The sequence below is a fragment of the Zonotrichia albicollis genome, chromosome 6 (assembly GCF_047830755.1).
Source record: "Zonotrichia albicollis isolate bZonAlb1 chromosome 6, bZonAlb1.hap1, whole genome shotgun sequence".
Classification (NCBI taxonomy): Eukaryota; Metazoa; Chordata; class Aves; order Passeriformes; family Passerellidae; genus Zonotrichia; species Zonotrichia albicollis.
In genome coordinates, this window is record NC_133824.1 from 1,659,512 (window position 1) to 1,680,475 (window position 20,964).

At 43.6% G+C, this 20,964-nt stretch overlaps 1 protein-coding gene across 1 annotated transcript; it reads left to right on the top strand.

Annotated features, from left to right (window-relative positions):
• The first annotated feature begins 559 nt into the window (after positions 1–559).
• GPR132 (G protein-coupled receptor 132) lies at positions 560–20,236 on the top strand. The gene is made up of 3 exons (XM_074542247.1): positions 560–3,294; positions 8,655–8,893; positions 17,773–20,236. Exon 3 carries the CDS (start codon positions 17,797–17,799, stop codon positions 18,823–18,825), a length of 1,029 nt encoding a protein of 342 aa, XP_074398348.1. The 5' UTR covers positions 560–3,294; positions 8,655–8,893; positions 17,773–17,796; the 3' UTR covers positions 18,826–20,236.
• The last annotated feature ends 728 nt before the right edge of the window (positions 20,237–20,964 follow it).

Consider the following 20,964-nt stretch of genomic DNA (forward strand, 5'->3'; position numbering starts at 1 on the left):
CAAAGAAAGATCAAGAGCTGATAGAATCTGATTTTTCATGTTAGACTGTTTAAATTTCTTATTCAATAAATTAATAATTCACTTAATAAATTAGGTTACATTTGAATACAGCTTTTCATTTGATTTTGTGATTGAGCTTGATAAGGTTTTTAACTAAAAGAGGTTGCTCCTTCATTCCCAAATAATGGATAATACTTTGAAGAGCAAATACCAGCATGTTATTGCCATTTTTCAAAAGGATTTAGACATCATAACAGATTATTTCTTGTTTTGTTGTCCTATCACTGATGTTTCTACTAAGACTCCCTCTAGCATGAGACAGAAGACGGTGCCCTAACAGAAATGTCATTGCTAGGAGAAAGGGCACAAATCTTAGATTACCATGATAAGCTCATAATTTTTTTTACAACAAACCACTATAAGGGAACCATAGAACTGTAGCAAAGAACACCAGAAGATGTCTTTTTATAAACAGTACAGCAGCTTTCATTACTCCTCCTGCTTTTCTTGCTTTGGATTGCTAAGAAGCTTTTTAGGGAAAGAGGCCTGGTATCCACTGGGTCCATTTTACTAATAATTTTTTAAAGTAAAAATTCAAGGCAAAAAGATTAGCTGACATATCCCTGGCTGTCATTCCACCAGCCAGCAGACAGAAGCAGGAAGGATTAAGAGACCTGCTAAAAAGGACTTTGGGGTGCAGAAAGCCAACCATGTCCTCAGCAGCAGGTCAAGGTAGGGGGTTCTGTCCCACTGCTGGACATCTGGGTGTCCCAACACCAGAGGGATGTGGATCTCTTTGAGCAGGCCCAGAGGAGGCCATGAAGATGCTCAGGGTGCTGGAGCATCTCTGCTGTGAAGATGGACTGGAGAAAGTCGTAGATGTTTGGCCTGGAGTAAAGAAGGTTCCAGGGAGACCTTGCAGTGCCTGAAGGGGCTACAAGAGAGCTGGAGAGAGACTTTTTACAAGGAGCAACAGGACAAGGGATAATGGATTCAAACTGTCAGAGGGCAGGTTTAGGTGCTGAGAAGAAATTCTTCCCTGTGAGGGTGCTGAGGCCCTGGCACAGGGTGCCCAGAGCAGCTGTGGCTGCCGCATCCCTGGGAGTGTTCAAGGCCAGGCTGGTTTGGGGCTTGGACCTGTTTTCCTGGTCTTTAAAGAAGTCCTGAGCAAAGGCACTGCCTGGCTGTGCAATGTCAGGTTTCTCCAGCCCACCCCAAACCAGGTGCAGGATAGCAGTGGCTGTTCCTGCAGCTACCTGCAGACATTCACATCCATCTCTCTGCTGCAGACATGAGTTTGTTTATCATTGCCCAGAGCCCCCTTGATGTTGTATCTCAAACATCCTGAAACCAAGCAAAGACACTGCATTCTTTCTGCACCATCTTCTTTCTTCTTCTGTCCTCAAAGCCCTCCTGTTCCTGAAAGTGCCAGGATGTCACCCAAGCTGATCAGGCACCTCAGACAGAAAAACATTTCCTGGACACTTGTGTTTCTTGGAAATGGGAGACAGTTTTTATGGGTGTGTTTGCATTTTTGTGGTTTTCAGTGCATGGTGGTATAACAAGACACCCTTTATTTTCACCCATGTATTTGCTGTGTGTCTTCCATAAGCTGCAGCTCCAAGATGATTCCTGCCAGTGATCCTCTTTGCCTGGGACCTGAGCAGGGATCTCAGACACTTCCATTCAGCCAGGTCAGTGGGAGCACTGGCATTTGGGTCTGGAAAATTCTAGGATATCCATGTCTCATTATATATAGATATCTATAATTGGTTGGTTTATTGTTGTTGTTTTTTAAATTTGTGATAATAACTGTGTCTCTCACAGTATCTTTTTGCCACTTCATCTCAAAATATCTGCGGAGGAAGTCTTTAAAAGAATGCACAGATGTCCTCTAAACAGAGAAAGCTAAAACTCAGACAGAGATGAGATTAATGAAAAGAGACCACAAGATGAGTCCAGAACTGAGCTGTATCTGTTTTCTTCCCATTATTTGACAGCACACGCTACCAAAGCTGACAGAGAATTATAAAATATTTGCATTTCTTAAAATGTTGAAACCTGCAGGTTTGGTTGAGCAGAGGTTTCATGCAAAAACATCCCACATCTGGGTAGCCTGGAGTGCACAGACAGCTGTGGTGTCAAGGTCCACCTGCTTCCACTCTGCAAAGTCACTCCAGAAAAGCTGCAACAGAAATCACTCTCACACACCACAGACAGACAGACAAACAGACAGACAGACAGACAGACAAGACTTCCCATCCCCAGTGTAAGGTGTTAAAATGTGCCTGTGCCACCCCCAGCACCAGGTGAAGCTTCACCATCTCTCCTTTCCACGAGGAATTTTATTTACAAAATAATTGAAGCTGCTAGTGTCAGGAGAAAATATGATGGAAGGGATGATTTTGAATGTCAGAGAATCTTTCCCATTTAAATGGTTGCTTCACAAATGAATCTTCAGAAAAGTACATTTCCAGCACCAAGGAGGGCATGGAAATTGTGCTTGGAAAATGAGGCTGTAAATTCATTGTTTAAGTGAAACCAAACTGCTGAACACAGAACAAAATCCCAGGTGTCTATAGGAAGACCAATTTATAGCAAGATATATTTATATTGAAAAAATGTGCCAGAGCTCAAAAGTCAGTGTTTCCAAGGGTGATTTCCAGTAGATTTTTCTGTTGTCTGTTCTGTTATTATGATGGAGTAAGAGGATCTGAAAAATTGGTGGGAAAGGAGGGGGAAAAGCTTGGATTTTCTTTCTCCTCAGGGTGTATGCATACATAAAAATCTCAAGAAAGACCATACTTCCTTTTTCAGACTGTATCAGGGAATTTATCTGAGAAAAAGTGAAGCAAGTATCTCCAAATATATGCCCCACTAAATCTTTCACTTTAGTTGGAGGCTTAATATCATACCGACATCAGGGAATTTCCTTTCTTCAAAAAATTAAGTTGCTTATAACAATACATTTTTTGAACTCTTCACTGAAGGCACTCAAAAATGTGTAATTGTGGAACTTAGGGACATGGTTTGGTGGCAAAGTTGGCAGTGCTGGTTTAACAGTTGGACTGGATGATCTTAGAGGTCTTTTCCAACCTAACTGATTCTATTCTATGATTCCAGCAGAGTCTTTCACACCCACCAGCACCTCCCAAGACTCAGAGGAGATGCCTCAAAAAAGACATCAGAGGGAACCATCCAACTGCAGGAGATGGCTCCAGGGCCTGGCCGCTGCAGAGTGGAATCATCACCCAGCTCACCACCCACATATGAGCCTCAGTTTCCCCACTGGAGGTCAGTGACACAAAGGAAGTGACCAAATTAAGAAACAAATAATTGTAAAGTAGAGCCTGCCTGTCACAGTCATATTTTCTGAAAAAGCCCTTCACCCAGGATTTTCTCCTGGGAAGTTGAGAAGCCTCAGAGAAAAAGGAAAACAAATTCTTATCTCATTTGCTTCTCCTGTGTTGTGCTCACATGTGGAATGTGTTTGGAGATTGTTTATCCAACTGGAGATTGTTTCATTGGTTTCATGTGAATTGTTTTGACTTATTGGCCAACCAGGGTCAGGCTGTGTCGAGACTCTGGGAGGAGTCACAAGTTTTCTTTAGTATCTTTTTAGCCTTCTGGATACTTATCCTTTCTGTATTCTTTAGTATAGCTGAGTTTAGTATTCTTTAATATAATATAGTGTTATAAAACAATAAATTAGCCTTCTAGAACATGGAGTCAGATTCATCATTCCTTCCTGCCAGGGGGCACCCTGTAAATACAATACCACAATACCTGCCCAGGTCTGTGAGCTTCCCCACTGAGGTGCAGTCAGGTGGATCACAAAAAGTCTGGCAAAGGCTCACACAAATCACTTGTGCACAGGGTTCTGCAGACAGACCTGCTGCTGGCAGGAGTGTGCACCCCACTGCTGGCTGAGGCTAAGGGAGGGTTCACCCCAAAGGAAGTCACTGAGACCTTTGAAGTCTTCTTTTCTTGAGAAAATCTGAGCAACAGAGCACAGGGCTCACAACTCTACCCTCTGTGACTCCTCCATTGCACAGCAGAAGTTCAGATCAGTGGCTCAGGAACTGATAAGGTCTGGTTTGCTCAGGGTGATTCCAGCTGTACACAGCAGTCAATTCAGAGTGCAGAAGGACCCCAAGATGATGTAAGTTGCCCATTTTTATAAAGACAGACATCCTTTTGAACCAAAGGGCTCACAATCCTGAGTGTCCATGTGTGACTGCAGGTTTCCACAACACACCATGCTCAGGAGAAAACCCAGTACATCAAGTCCTGTTCCCAATTAAACCTGCCAGCCCTTTTTGTTGTCCTCTTGGCTTTTTCCTCCCCCTCCTCCTCTGTTCCATTTCCTTTTCCTGCGTGCTTACATGGCAGCCCCTGAACATGTAAATCAGTAAATCAAACCATTTACAGAGCATTATTTCTATGTTATCTCTGTTCTGCAAAACATTTCCTGCTTTCCTGTCTGCAGCTTTTCTCTGAGGTGGCCCTCAGTGCTGAGCCCCTGCACAGACGTGGGGTCACCCACAGGCACCTGCCAACCCTGTGACATCCTGCAGGGTACCAGCTTCCTACAGCCACCCACCTGTGGGGCTTTGGTGCAGCTCTGCAGGGTGGACAGCTGGGATCTCTGCCTTGGAGAGCTGGCAGCAAGGGTCCCTGACCACAGCAGGAGGAGCTGATGCAATGCAAACACCAAATCCCTTTGAATCCCTGCTGCATCAGCCAGTCCAGCCTGGCTGCACAGCAAACTGCTGCACTAAATAGTTTATTTAGTTGTTGTTTTGCACTGAGTAGTCTTTATATTGCACTGAATAGTTTATGTTATATCATCTGGTTTGTTATTCCCCTCTCCTATCACAGGAGCCTTCTTACAGAGCCTAAGGCGAGAACAATGGTCAAAAATTTTTAGATTTATGGCAGAGTGTTTGAGTGAGATTTGGTTTATCTGAACTCCAGGTTTGTCCAAGGCACTGCTGTGTATGTCAACTCCTTGTCCTTCAGCCACTCCGCTCCCTCGGGATTTGGAATGGGAGGATGAATTTTATGACTTTGTTTCCATGGTTGACACAGTTTTTGTATTAACTCAAGATTTAATATCCAAAAATATAAGAGCCCTGCAGTAGCACAGAGCTCGGGGTAGCCATGTTAGCCTTTTGCACAAGATGCAAAACCAGCTTGAACTCTTCTCTGATCTGTGAGAGTTAAACCAATTTCAGGTTTTGGCCCAGCACTGCCACTGCTTTGAGTTTGTAAAAAAAATTCTAATTGGGTATTCTCTGAACCGCACTCTTTTCCTCCCCATGTGCTAACAACTGTAACCTTTCTACCCCTGTGGGGGTGTTAGGGTTTCTCAGTATAAGAGAAGAATTTCTCAGTATAAGAAGGAAAACCAGACAAATCTGGGGTCACAGGGCTGCACGTGCAGCGTGAGCAGCAGAGCCGAGCCCGGCATGGCAGGTAGTGATGGGTGCCTGCTAACTCATCATGTTTTCAGTTTCCTTTTATTCTGACAGCTGGAGCTGAACAAAAGGACAAAGTGGATGGGCTGGGATGCTTGGGAGCACACATGTCCAGAGACTGAATTCAAAGTTTGGAGCCAAATTCCCTGAGCTGCAGCAGCACACTCGTGTGCCAGCTTCAGCCACACCACTGACAGCAGAGTGACCCAAAAAAGCTGTCAGATATAGCCCCACCTCATCCCAAGGACTCCAAGGTACAGACTGGCACCTCTCCACTCTTACTATCAGAGGATAAAGCTGTTGTTATCCCAGACAAGTCTCTCAGAAGCTCTGTGTGACAACCAGCTGTGCTCTGCCAGCAAGATCCTGATAGGGACCATATCAATCCCAGCATGTGACAGGGTAGGACTGTCAAACACAGGTAGAGCTTTTCAGAGTGAGAGACCTTTCCTTGATGAGGGCATGATCAGTCACATTCAACTTAGTGGAGGCACACAGTACATCACTACACCGGTGAAAAAGGAGAACTGCCAAATTTCTACACACCACTCACAAAACCAAGCAAACTTGAAGCAGGAGGGCTTTCCAACACAGATATGAAATGCAAGGATTTATGCAGATTGACTAAGCAGCAAAAATCTGACTGTGTCATCCCACCCATCACATGCAGGAAAGCCACTGAACCAAAAATCTTAGCAACTGACAGCCCCATGTTTTTCATTTCCAGCAGCAGGACTTGTGTGCATTCCCTGCAGACTGCATGCTATGGATTGGGTGTGCATGGTCAGACAGAAATCCTTAATATGCTCTGTGCTGGCTCAGCTCAGCGGTTTTGCCACTCAGCTGGCCTGGCTGCCAGGGGGGTACGTGCCTGCACCTCGTGTGTAAGAGAAATACTCTGCAGGTACGAAATGACTGTGAGGAAGTGGAGCTTCAGTTTCAGCAGAGTGTAACACATCCTGTGGTTGATCCTGATATAGACTGATATGGAAAAAAAGCACCATGGCCAGCTTTTGTCTCTGTGCCAAACCAACAGCATCACAGTCACTCTCACAGATAGCCCAGGCTGCTGAGATTCTATGCCAGGCACAGCTGTGGATCACACCAGTGCAGGGGCACTCATACAGTGCTTTGGCCACAACAGAGCAGAATTCAGTGCTCAGTGCTTCTTAGCCCTTGGACACTGCTGTCCTAGAGATTCTTGGGCACTTCCCTGCCTTGCTCATGATTAACAAAGTCCTTTTTGCCATCCTGTATATGCTGCACTCCCCAGACAGGTTGCAGCTCTGTTCCCCTTCAGTGCACTGCCTGGTAACAGGCAAAGAGACACATATTTGGCTGTTTCGTAAGACCTGTACTTCAAGATACTGTTTTCATTTCCTCACTTCCCATGCTGTAAATTTAAAGCCATATTCTCTCATTTTCCAAAAGAAAAAAAAAAAAAAAACATTGGTTACCTGCACAAAAGATGCACAACTGTACAAAATTGTCTTCCTGGGTAATCTTTTGCAATATATGACACAACCCTGTATTCAGTTGCAGGTGGAGAAAGGAGAGGCAGATGATCTGATATTTCCTCCATTTATAGGTTCTAGTTGGTCACAACCAGGGGAAGATGACATTAACATAGAGCATTTTCATATGCCGTGGAACAGAGACAGGAAGATTCAAGGGCACAGAGATGTCTCATCTTTCATTTCCCTACAGAGGATCATGCAATTTTCAAAGTTTCATCATTAAATCCACTTGGAAAATGCAAATATGTCTCTGACTATCCTAAACCCAACATCATGGAGAAAACAATCAGGCAGGTATTTGACCCCACAGCTGATTGCAGCCAAATGGGAACCGTGAGCTGGTACATGACAAATACCACAGAAGAGCCCCTGGTCTCTGTGAGAACTCCTGTTCTTCAGGTCTCAGAGCACTCTGCTCTTTTCTATCCCACATGTCTGAATGAAAGACAGGCACAGAGACAAATCAGCTGTAGTCATCTCAGAAACATTATTCCTTCATTGTGTTTTCCTATGGGTTTGATTTCTACACAGAGAAGGAAAAACATGAAATCACACATTTGAGGCAGTGCACAGATAGGTTCCAGCAGTATGTCCAGTCAAGCTGAGCTGGTACAGACAGAAATTTCACCTCTTCTCCTCCACAGACGGAAACCAGCTTCAGCCTCTTTTTTCCCCAATTCCTTCTGGTTCCTGAGAATAAACTGCTCTTTACAGAAAGACCCATCTCCTGAAGCCTCCTCCAGAACAGAACCAAAGTAACCTTTTTACACCAGAATGAAAGTACATACCAAGCATTTCTTTAATTTTCAGAATAAATGTTTCACTTTCAATACAGATACCAAAAGTAAATTCAGTTTTCTGCTTACCTTGGGTTGCCATCCTACAGTTCCTTCCTGTCCTCCTTAGCCCTCAGCAGTCTGCAAGCACTGACAGACCCTTGTGGGGTCCTGTGAGCACCTCACTGAAAGTGGAACTGGTAGGAGATGATGGAGAAGTTGCCTGTAGGTCATAACTAACTTTGACTGAGTGACACACAGCATCTGCAAAACCACAGGCAACAGGTCTCACATACTGGCACTGTAATATTGGGGTCTTCTTCCTCCCTCACATAAAGCCTGAACTAGGGCACTTGGTAAAAATCATATGGTCCTTCTAATCAATGCTCTTTGCTATTAAGGAACTCCTGCAACTCAATTCTACTTCTAGAAGGTGTTTAAACCACCATCAAATCTCCTTTAGCATTCTCAGCCTTTTCTATCCCAGCTGGCACCAGAATAGGCTTTCCCTCCTATCACCACACCATTTATTGGGCTCTAACACTGTTTCCCATTTTTCAATACCCAGCCAATTCACACATATTCAGGTGAGTTCATTCCCAGAGTGCGAATTTCCTCCACTGTAGGAATCAGCACCTCCCACAGGTGCTCTGCCCCAAGGAGCCAAGGGCTTGGGGCAGTTCATCAGTCCCTTGTCTCTCTGGGGCATGTTTGCAGTGAGTTAGGTGTACATCCAGAACAGGAGCCCAAACAAGAGCCTGGCAGTCACCAAAGCAACCTCCCACTTGCTGTACAACCTCCCAACCTCCCATGCTTGTACAATTCTGTACAAATGACAGAATTTGACAGCAAACAATTTTTAAGGCTGCTTCTCCTCCTAGGTGCTCTGCCGGCACTGGGCAGCCTCTGCTTTCTGTGCACACCCAGCTAGAAGTGACACGCTTTTGGGGACTCTGATGAAGTTGTGCCCACAGAAGCTCTCTTAGCTCACAGCACTCAGGATTGCACGTGGTATCGTCAGCTACTTCCTCCAGCTCAGAGCAGCCTCTGAGCACGGCACGAGCTGGAGCACTCCATCGTCTCCTCTGTGAAAACCAGGGCAAAAAAGGGGAAAAAAAAGGTAAGTGTTCCATCTCTGAGTCAAGGCATTACTTCTATTTGGCAGGGTTTCCCTTTGTTCTCTTCTGGTCACTGTTTCTCCGTGTCGCGTGTCTGTGCTCAAGAAATGCAGATTGTGTTGATGCCTCACCACAGTCTGAGTCTCCTTGTGACTGATGTAGTGCCTGGGTTTGTAATAATTAATTGCAGTTGATGCAGCCCCTCCTACCTGTCTTCCTTATAAATTCCCTTTCCTACAAAAAACATATTTATCTTAAAAATGAACTTCAGTTCCAGTCAGGGATAGATGATTACTAGAATTGAAGGATTTTGGCAGAATAGAGGTTGCTGTGAGGTGAGCTTTAGCTATTGCTGCAGTGCATGAGCCATGAATGCAGAATTATAATAGAAATATGAATGCTGGGTTTCTTTTCAGAAGAATTCACATCCAGCCTTTCCTCTCATCCTTACTCTGCTGGAAAACCAAGGTAGGCATTTAAATGTCAAGTTTACCTTGATGGTTACCTGCTGGTCTATAAAGACTAATTGGATACACTACATTCCTTCTTTTTCTCCAACTTTTATTCCCACAGCACTGCAGATATCTGGCACTCAGGGATGTGGAGGCTAACTGGAGTTTAAATTAACTTTTTTTTTGTCAAATATTTTCAGAGTTGACTACTTTTCCAAAGACCAAAGAGCATCTGGGTTTATTTTAAACCTGTCTTTCTCATAATCCCATTTAGATCTGTTGCTGCCTCTAAACCAGCAGCTCTTTAACTTCCAACAACTTCGTTGTGGGAAAGAGGGGTGTAGGGGAGAAACAAAAAAAAACCCAAAAGAAAGTAAAAAAAAAAACAAAACTCCCCTCCCCACCAAAGAAAAACTCAACAAAACCAAAACAAAACCAAAAAACCCACTTATTGTGCTCATTAGCACACAATGGGCAAGACTGATTTTCTTCTGAGAAGTTTTTCAAAGTTCTCTACACAGGACACTATATTTAGAGAAATTTAAAGAAATTTAATTTGAATTGGGCACCCCCTCTGCACAGAGTTCTGCCTGAAAGTGCAGATGGCTCTTTCAGGTTCAGCGTTTCCCAGTCCTCTTGGGAGACACTGATCCTACAGCCTCACCATGATCATACAAATAATTTTGCTGTCAAGTGTCAGGATGCTTTGGGAAATGTCTCCTTACTGGGATTTTTACATTAACGTCTTCCAGGATATACCCAAAGTGTGCCAACAAACAAAAGTGCTCATTGTGGTAGGTGTATAAAGATCCAGAAGAGATCAGAGATGACGACTCAGACAAAATACCACAGATTGGCAGAAGTGAGTGTGCCCACAGAGATGTCAGAGGTGTGTGTACATGCAAAGAGGAACCTTTGAGCCTTTATTTTGGTATCACTAAATCTTAAGAGGAAAGCCCTGCTGTTGGTATGGTAAGGTAGCTACAGGAGGTGACCTCGATGTCAAAAAGCAAAATGGAAGTTCTCCAATTAGCTGAGAGCAAATCAGAGGGCAAAAAGGAACAAAGAAATTGTGTTTCACGGTAAATGGAGAAGGAGGAAATATTTGTGTCTAAGTTCAGAGCACTGTTACAAATACTATTTGTAGGCACTGTTAAAAATAGGATTGTTTCAAGTAAAAAAAGGCACCATGGTTTTTGCAAGGCTTTACAAACCCTACTTGCTCAGAGACATCCACTTTAGACAAAAGTAAAACAATTTTAAGATGAAACGACCTAAACTGGTCAGTACCACTCATTATGTCAGTGAGCCCAGGTTTAACAGATCATTAAATTATTTTGAGCAACTCTCCGCTCTGTTTTTCCCCAGCACCATCTTTAGTACTGATGATGCCACCACAGCAGCTTCCATAGAGACCCACGAGGGCAGGGCCAAGATTCCCATCAGGGACAGACAATCTACTGCCACAAGGTCAAAGCCCAACACTATCTTCAGATTTTCCCACTCCTGGAAAAAGAAGCCATCCTATCTGTGCTCACTCTTTGCAGCACAGTTAAGCCATGCTCTGACTGGGGGATTTAACAGGGATGAAAGAGACAAATGCATTTTGGGGATGCAGAAAGAGCCTGTGATCCCTGTGACTGTAATGATTGCAGTGAAGGTGGCAGTGAAGGAAAGAGGGGACACTTGTGGATTTGGGAGTTTGATCAGATGTGTTTGGTTATGAATATGTTCAGTTGCTGAACATATTCTGATCCCAGAGATGATTTTGAGTCACAGTAGGTTGGGGTGGATATGGCTCTGGACTGGGCCTTTCTATGGCTCTTAGTGTGTTTCTCACTGCAGGTGCCAGAGGTTTAGCAGGAGTCTCCTGTTTGAAGGCCTGGAAGCCAAGAATAAGGAGGATGATATCAGCAGTTCTGGGGAAATCCTAAAATCTAAAGGATAACAAAGCACCTCTTTTTAAGGGGTACACTGGTGGGTTTGGACAGAGGTCTTGGTGCTTCTTTGCTCAGCTGCTTGAAGTCAAATTTTCCTTAAACCTGGCAATAAAACACATTCATCTCTGACAGTGTGTCAGCACAGCCAGACCTCCTCACCTTGTTAAAACATCCTGTTCCCTGATATCCCAGCCTGTTCTCCAACATCCCAGCCTGTTCTTTTAGTAATCCAGAGCAGTATCCATCCACTTCTATACCCTTAGTGCCAAATCTGCTGGAACTTGGCTGTGCTTCAGCATCCTTGAGCACCCTGATGCAGGAGACAGGAATGGGAATCACCACTCTCATCCTCTTCTTCTAAAACTTCTTAGCTCCAGCACAAGCCAGTAGGAAAGTTTGGTCAGCTGGGCTTCCAAATTGGCCACTTAACTAACAGAAGCTATATACAACTAGCCCCTAATGACAAGGTCACCAATTAAGCTGCAGTAGCTTTAGGGAGACATTGAGTGCTTGGTGGTTTCAGGTGTGGTGAGGTGTGAAGCAGAGCTGCTCTCAGTTGCTCACTTTCACTGCTGCTGCTCCAACACCTACACTTACCTCAGCCTTTTGACTTGACAGGCTTTACACTTTAGCCCCAAATTTATGACAGCCTTTCTGGGCTTCCTGTTTCTTCTCCTGGCCATGGAGCCATCCCTCTGGCTCTGGGATCTTTTCCACACAAGTTGGTGGGTACCAGAGAGTAAATCTGCCCTGCAATAGCTGCACTCTGAGATGCTCTCAGGGAGGACTGAGAAACTTTTGATAGGTCTGAAATCACAAAATCCTGACTCATAGTCTTTGAATCAGGAAACCAAAGTCCCCTGGTACAGGTGGATTTTGGGGTCCATTTCTCACCTGTGAACTTCCTCTACCTACAATGTTTAAGCAGTTTTATCTGCTTTTATGTACGTTGAATAACGTGGTCTTAAACCCAGTACAAGGATCTTTTGTCAACATTTCTCCCTCACCCACCAGACATTCTTCTCTCCTGTGCAGTACTCCTCCAGGTACCATGGCACTAGGACACCCAGATTAAGGAAGGATCACTTTTTAAAACTGGGCCTCATAATTCAAACCTGAATTATGACAGTTCCTCTTAGTAATACCACAGCTGCTCATTTGAGCAAATTAGCACATTTAGTACTATTGTGGGATTTCTACATTGTGGAAAGGGGGAAGTGGATGTATGGATTTATGTGATAAAAATCTACAGTCATTGAGAGTTCACAGCTATGAACAGTGTTATCTTGAGGTAAATCAAGTATCTTTTCCTCCTCAGGAAAGACTGCTGAGCTCCTCCCCTCCTGAAAGGCAATTGATTAATAACTTCTCTCTTCTACCATGCACCTTCTTTATTTTTATATTTATTATCAACTTCATATTAATATCTTTGTAATATGATGCAATATAACTGCATTACATCTCATATCTGCAACACAGAATTAAATATAAAGGCTGTGTAGCTAATCCCAGGGTATTGCTGCTTTCAGCTACAAATGCCAAAACTTGTTTTAACCAGCACTAGGCAAGAGAGGGATCATCTGCTCCACCAGTGGAAGAAAGATATTTTAGGATAGAATTGTGCTCAGGCTGGATTGCCAGGATAGCCTTAAAAGGCTTTTTTTTTCCTAAACAGAATTTTGAAACTATATTGTGCCAAGATTATATATTCATATATTATGTTCAAATTTGAAACCAAGTTGCTTGAAAATGGGTTTATGTTCAAATTTCAAACTATTCCGTTTCAAATCTCACTGTGTTGTGTGTGTCAGTAAAAATGATTGGTCTGATGGGTAACCAAGTGCAGCCATGGCTGTTTCTCCTTTTTATGGTGAGATTTGCTTACAGGAGTGACTTCATTTGCTAATTTGTTTAAATTAATAATGGAAAAAAAAATAAAGCAGTTCACTGACTTGCTGGGCATATGGGCCATGATCTGTTTCCATTCAAAGACACCATAAACATTTTTCCTTCCTTCAAGAACAGCAGAGCAAATATCACAGCAATTTCTTAGTTTCAAGTTAAGGGACACAAAAGTTTATCAGTTGATAATTTTCAGGCAATTATTGTAAGTTCTGCATGAGGAGAAGCCCAGGTTCAGACGTTGGAGGAGTGACACTGCTGGTGACAAGCACTGTAGGCGGCAGAAATGTGACATCTGGGAACTGATGTGTTTCAATATAGATCTGAGTGTCCAACTGACGTCCTGCTGGCACCCTCGTGTCAAACCCTTCCAGCACCACATTCTACCCAGGAAAGCACACAAAATCCCTCAGGAGAAACTCAGGTCCTCTTTCACTGAAGGCTGATTTATGGTTTGAGACACTCAGGTTGTTTTCCTCTACAGATATTGGGGACAGGAAGGAAAGTGTGAAGGGAAAGTTTGTTTTCATTTTAACCATCACAGAGGTGATGGTTGTTTCACGTTGTTCCTAATGTCCTCATAAACTCCTCAAAACTTTTGGCTCTAACAATAATGCCTGGAAGAGATGGATGATCAGAAAAATATTAGAAAATAAAATATACATTAATTAATGTGCTTTGCTCATGTAATTTTTCTCATGTTATGGATTTTACTGTGTCCTTTTTTTTTCTCCTGTTCCTGTGTCTCTCAGATGACTTACTCCAAAGACTTCCAACCAGTCTCTGTCCTATACTGTGCTTTTTTTTGACTTATCCCTCTCTGCCTTGTAACCATAACTGTAATTTTCTTTTTTTACTTTTTCTAATAGTGACTATTCTTATCACTCCAACTTCTCTTTTGGAAACTTAAACAGTTTCACATGAGTAGTTCATACACAAACAACAAAAAAAAGAAAGTAAAGCCTTTTGCTTTCCCACTTGTTTTCATTTCCCTTTTTTTTTTTTTCACTTCAGTGTTACTGAAAAGACTTTTCTTGAGAAAAGATTAATGCAACTGGCCCAAATGAGCAGCAGGAGCCACTGCATTTTAGGAGTACGAAATGCAATTATCTAGTCGTCTAACAGCATGGAGACAACATAAGAATATTAGAAATGTAAGAGTGTAAATACAGAGCAGGCACGCAGCAAATCTTAGCAGATTACCCCATCTCCCAGTGATTTTTGCTCAGGTGCTTCGTGATCTCTCTGTTCTGGAAGGTGAGATGTTTCACACATCTTGAAGGTGAGAAAGGTGCGCGTGATAACTGCGGTATGTCTCGTGCAGTGATGCTCTCAGAGCAAGAAGCCTCAAAGTGCTGATAAAAATACACTGAGCTGCTGATGCAACACACATCATCTGTAACACCTATGATTGGTGAGACCTACCAGATCAGGACAGGCCATAAAAGGTGAAAACAGCTACTGTGGAGAAGCTTGCTCAACTGAAGGATTCAGGGCAGCAAAGATAACTCACTGGAACAGTTTGTGTCTCACAAATGCTTTCTTAGGTATTGCTCATCCGTGTCATCATCACTACATTTTACCCTTTATAAATGCTTGAAAATTGCCAGGTGTGATAAATCTTTTGAGTTCTGGTGTTCAAACCAAGGCTGATCATCACAAATATTAATAGAAAATGGTGTCTAGTTTTTTTCACTGGTGTACTTATTACTGGTTTTCATTTGAATTAATATTTGAGATGCAGGTTAGCCTCGACATCCCGGAGGAAAAACTGGGAATCATCTGGGCTGAGCCAAGCATCAAACTATTAAACTCTAAAGGTCTGAGAAGACAGGAATATGCTTTCAATTGAAGAGGGCTGTAGAGGCACAAAGAAGTCGACTTTACTCACAGGGTGGACAATTGTGGTGTTACTTCCTTCCCCTTAAGGGTGTGTCAAAACAAGAGAAAACATCACCAGGAGAAATGTCATAAATTGTCTGCTGAGTGCTGCTTTGTGGAGAAACCTCTCTGCAGGCCTGGAGAACTGAGCGGAGAGAGTGAAGCTCTGAACTGGGGGTGGATGCAGTGGCCACTGGAAGAAGACTCTTCCCTGGACAGGGCTGAGAGCCTGGAGAGGTGAGGAGTGGAACAAATGGCCTCCTCTCCTCCTTCCTTATATTGGGCTCTGAGTTAGAGCACTCCTCCTCCACAGCTCCAAAGCTGACAGGCCAAAGCTACAGGACAGTCCTTCAGCACCTGATTTTCTTTTGAAGGCTAGGTCCATGCCCATGGCTGCACTTTGTCAGCTGAGGCGTCGTGCTTGGCGCTGACAGCCATTTACATGTGAAGGTCTCTTCAGCTCAGCCCCAGCCCTGTGGCTTAGTCCATATGCCAAACACCAAGGAAAAATGCCTGCTCCAGGCAGGTAGCTTAGAAAGTCACAGGCATCTCCTTCCTGAGGCTCCCTCAAGGGTGCTGAGCATGGGAAGGAGACTTGGAGCAAAAGTGGGAGGGGAGGAGGCAAGACAAACAAGCATTGGGAGCCATGTGTCCACAGAACTCTTCCACTGTTTGCTGCCTTGCACCACCACTGACTGCTCTGGGGGAAGCCTTACAGAAATGAGAATATTCAGACAAGCACAGGATGAGGAGAAGTGTGTAAAACCAGGAGGAGGGAAGGAGAGAGCACCCTCAACCACTCCTGAAGGTGTTTTTTTGAGGTGTGTGGGGTAGACAAGCTGATGAGTAACTGAGGTGGTGTGTGACTTGCGCCATGTCCCCGCCCTGGATGTCACCATCTGCCTGACTGTGAGCTGTATTCACCTGTTGTGCTTTACCATAGAAAGGGAGGTCTCCAAGGCCCTCTGTGGTGTGCAGGTGTACAACAGCTCTGTGGTGTGCAGTGTACAGCAGCTCTGTGGTGTTCAGTGTACAGCAGCTCTGAGGTGTGCAGTGTACAACAGCTCTGTGGTATGCAGTGTACAACAGCTCTGTGGTGTTTAGTGTACAGCAGCTCTGAGGTGTTCAGTGTACAGCAGCTCTGTGGTGTGCACGTGTACAGCAGTTCTGAGGTGTGCAGTGTACAGCAGCTCTGTGGTGTGCAGTGTACAGCAGCTCTGAGGTGTGCAGTGTACAGCAGCTCTGTGGTGTGCACGTGTACAGCAGCTCTGAGGTGTGCAGTGTACAGCAGCTCTGTGGTGTGCAGTGTACAGCAGCTCTGAGGTGTGCAGCCTACAACAGCTCTGAGGTGTGCAGTGTACAGCAGCTCTGTGGTATGCAGTGTACAGCAGCTCTGAGGTGTTCAGTGTACAGCAGCTCTGAGGTGTTCAGTGTACAGCAGCTCTGTGGTGTGCACGTGTACAGCAGCTCTGTGGTGTGCAGTGTACAGCAGCTCTGAGGTGTGCAGTGTACAGCAGCTCTGTGGTGTTCAGTGTACAGCAGCTGTGTGGTGTGCACGTGTACAGCAGCTCTGTGGTGTGCAGTGTACAGCAGCTCTGAGGTGTGCAGTGTACAGCAGCTCTGAGGTGTGCAGCCTACAACAGCTCTGAGGTGTGCAGTGTACAGCAGCTCTGTGGTGTGCAGTGTACAGCAGCTCTGAGGTGTGCAGTGTACAGCAGCTCTGTGGTGTGCAGTGTACAGCAGCTGTGTGGTGTGCAGTGTACAGCAGCTCTGTGGTGTGCAGTGTACAGCAGCTCTGAGGTGTGCAGTGTACAGCAGCTCTGTGGTGTGCAGTGTACAGCAGCTCTCACACCACCAAGCATGTTTTGAATCAAGGACAAGCTCTGTATGTCAGTTCACAGACGAGGCTTGGGCAGAGAACCCTGCTGACCCTGAAATCAAGCACCTTTTTTATCCCCTCTACACCACAGATTGGTAGGTGGCCCAGAAGAGATCCCTCCTCCTCCACCAAAGGTGGCAGATGCTTAGAGGCAGCAAAAATGCATCACAACCAGCCCTCCCTTATTGCATCCACCGTGCTCATAAGTTAACACCAGCTCAAGTACCCTCTGTGTTAAGAACCTTTTTGCAATAGCCAGCCTAAACCCCCCTGACACCACTTCAGGCTATTCCCTCAGGTCCTGTCACTGCTCTGAGTACTGTGCCATCTTCTTCACACAACAGTGAAGATTCTTTTCTCCCGTCATTCTGAAGACGGGACAATACTGAACCCAGCTTTTTCTTCAAATATGTCTAAGCTGGTCCACAACTTCATCTGCCTTATTTCTGTAGGCTGATCCCCATGTGAGATTTTGGGTGCAGGTGACACTTGGCATGAGGAATGATAGCAGTTTTAGCATTTACAGCATGATTTTAGAATGGGAACTGACAAAAAGGAGATGGTTGATTTTATGTCCAGGGACAAAACTTCAGATCCCCCTTGAGAGAGCTTCCACATAGCCACCAGAATCCAGTACAACTCTCAGAGGTGGAGGGATGTTGTGACCCTCTCTTTCTCAGTTCATGTCTGAGGAGGAACCTTTCAAACATCCTCCATTCCACTTGCTCCACAAACACGTCAAGTTGGCACCTATGGGACCATAACCTTTACTGACATATTTTTAAGTGATGCAATGCTAACTTTCCACCTTGTCTTCTGATTCTTAGGAAATATCAGCTGGAGAAAGAATAATGGAACACTGTCTAAATGAAAATTGTAACTCCACTTGCCCAGAAATTCCTTATCAAGAGAGTCAGACACTTCTGGTTGCTGTTTACAGCATTGTTTTTGCAATAGGCCTTCCAGCAAATTGCATAACTTCTCTGCTGGCATTTGTACAAATCAAAAGGAATATAGTAGTTGCCATCTACATTTTCAGTTTATCATTGTGTGACCTGATGTATTTATGTACCTTGCCTGTCTGGATTATCTATGTGCAAAATGGGCACAAGTGGACCATGGGTGACACTGCTTGCAGCATAACAGGATTCATCTTTTTCTGCAGTATCTACATCAGCATTCTGCTTTTGTGTTGCATCTCTGTGGATCGTTACATGGCACTGGTGCATTCTCTGGAATCAAGGGGAAGAAGACAACAGAAAAATGCCATCATAATAGTTGGTTTTCTCTTTACTGTGGTTGCAGGAATCCACATGCCAGTATTTTTTATGGAAAATGGGCAAAACTGTACAGAGGTGAAAACCTGCTTTGAGACAGTGCCCCTTAACTTATTATTGGCTTATTTCAGCTGTGCTAGATTCCTGTTTGGATTTTTCATACCCCTCCTGATCCTGATTTTTACAAACTGCAAAATTTTCAGAGCTACAAAAAGAAGCAGCAGCTTGACTTGTCGTGAGAAAGCCAAAGTGAAGAATGTTGCTATTGCCATTATTACTATTTTCGTGATCTGCTTTGCTCCATATCATCTGGTTCTCATAGTAAGAGCCATATACTTTATGCTTCATCAGGACTGCCCATGTCCATTTGAAAATAAGATATATTCAACTTTTACAGTGTTTCTGTGTTTAGCCACTGCAAACAGCATTGCTGATCCAATCATCTATGTTCTGGTCAGTGAAAACGTCAGAAAAGACTGCTATAGGAGCCTGAGAAGATTGAGATGGAACTTACCCAAGCCAAATTCATCCACCGATCACAATACTGACAACATAAAGTTGGAAACGCTAAAAGAATCAGAGGAAGAGGGCCAAAGAAAATAAAACTCAAAGAAATAACAGATTCATCTGACATTCAGAAGGCCTGCACCAGTGGCAGAGACCAGGAAAGTGGCAGCTAGCTGGTAGCTGCTGGAACAAATAAGAAGTTCCCAATGCCAGCTGCAGGACACAAGTTTTTACATGCTGACATCATCTTGCACATCCTGCATGGGCCATTAACTCCTTGAGGACACTATGGGAGCAATAATTCACATTTCACATAATTCACATCTCCTACAATAAACTTTGCCCACCAGTATCACTGATGAAAATACTGCTTTGCTAAGGATATGTGAAATAAATGAAGTAATTTACTTGGACTAAAATTGGGATCTTAAAAGTTTTGGGGTTTTTTTTGGACTGACTCTCATATGAAATAAAACCATTTTTATCTTCTGAGCAAAATTTTTTAAAAGCATTGCAGAGAAGAACAATATACTACTCTTAATGTTGCAATTTTTGCTCCTTGAGGAGGTACATGTTCCAGTTCTCATACATGCACTCTGCTGTTACCGTTTGTGGTTAACCAGTGGAAAATATTAAAAATGAGTGAACATTTTCCTCGTACTCTAGCATGTGATTTCAGGTACATCACACATTCCAGGAGAATTAGATGGCAAAAAAAAAATGCCTGATAACACAGACCAACAGTACTGCTGCTGCATTAGTCAAGATTCTGCACTGCCCTGAAATTCCTAAAATGTACAGTTCTAATGCTTGATAGCTTACAATTAGCAAATTTTTCTTGTTTTGCAGTCAGACCAAGAATGCACTGAAATATACAGAAAATGTATACATTTCCAAGCGGAGTAGGGGACTGCTTTTATGCCATCCCCAAATGTTTGCTGAACTCGTGTTTCATTTCTGACTAAGCTAACCCTTCCCTTTTGTTATTGATCCCACTTTTACTGTGCAGGAGTGTGCAGGAGCTATGGGTAGGCTCACAGATGGTGTGGAAGGTTGGCAGTCTGGAGAGCACAGTCCTTCCTCCCCACAGCTGGAACTCCCTCAGACATGCTGGGGCAAATTCCACTGTTGCTGCTGTCACTTCTATTATGAGTAACTTGTTGATGGTAGTACCTTGTGCCTTCTAGCAACTATTTAAAAAGTAAAAATGATACAAATCTGGCAATGTTTATCTAAACAACTTCTTCATATTTTTATGTGATTCAACAGACAGATCATGAACCATTTTGAGTACGAGTTTTAGAGGTTTCATAGCATCATTCCATTTAATCTGTGGTGTTGTATTTCCGTGACATGTTGAAATTGTTATTCACATTGACATTTCTGCATTGAATTAATATTAACCAGCCTTAATACAAATGCAATACTTTTTATCTTAAAACTGCCATAGATATCTTTCTATGTTATATTTTTATATATTCTTACACTTTTGTAAATAACCTTTATGCCAGAATTATATATCCTCAATTTACTATATTTATTATCTATTTCATTTTTTTAATTATTGAATGACTCCTCTGGTACTTATATGTGAAATGGCTTTGTCCTCAAAAGTAGTCCACATAATACTAAATTGGAGATTGTTTCTTGGAAGAACATGACATTCCGTTGAGGTGCTAATTAAAAAATTCTGGATTTCTATTTTTTTATGCATCTCAGAGATCAAATTCTCTAAGGTATCATGGAGAGAGCTGCAAGGTGCTGAGTATCTGTAACTTTCAGTTGCTGAAGAATTCTGCAGCAGCAGCAGAACATGGCTGCTGACAGCCCCTGCCAGACAGAGCACTGGTGACTCATCTCTGAAGATGTACATGCAAACCACCTGACCTCAGGATTTTCATAGTCTGAAATCAAACCTTAATGAAAAGCAGCAGTGAGTTTAGAAGAAACCAGAAGTACAGGCTTCTGAACTCATTGACATGGATGTAAGTTAGCTATTGACCTCGATGAATTTAAATATCTCTGATGATTTTCCTCTGATAAGGAGTGAGTGTTGAGGGAGGGGATTGTCCTGCCCTGCGCTGAGCTGCTGTGGCCTCACCTCAAGTCCTGCGTGCAGTTTTAGGAGCCACCATATAAAGATGACATTAAACTGTGGCTCTCCTGCAGTCACAGTGTTGGAATGCTGGCTAGCAAAGCTCCCTGAGTGACCAGAGGGGCACACAGGACAGGCTG

Bases quoted from the DNA above. Each gene is read 5' to 3' on its own strand.
- GPR132 (XM_074542247.1), top strand. From the start codon at position 17,797: ATGGAACACTGTCTAAATGAAAATTGTAACTCCACTTGCCCAGAAATT.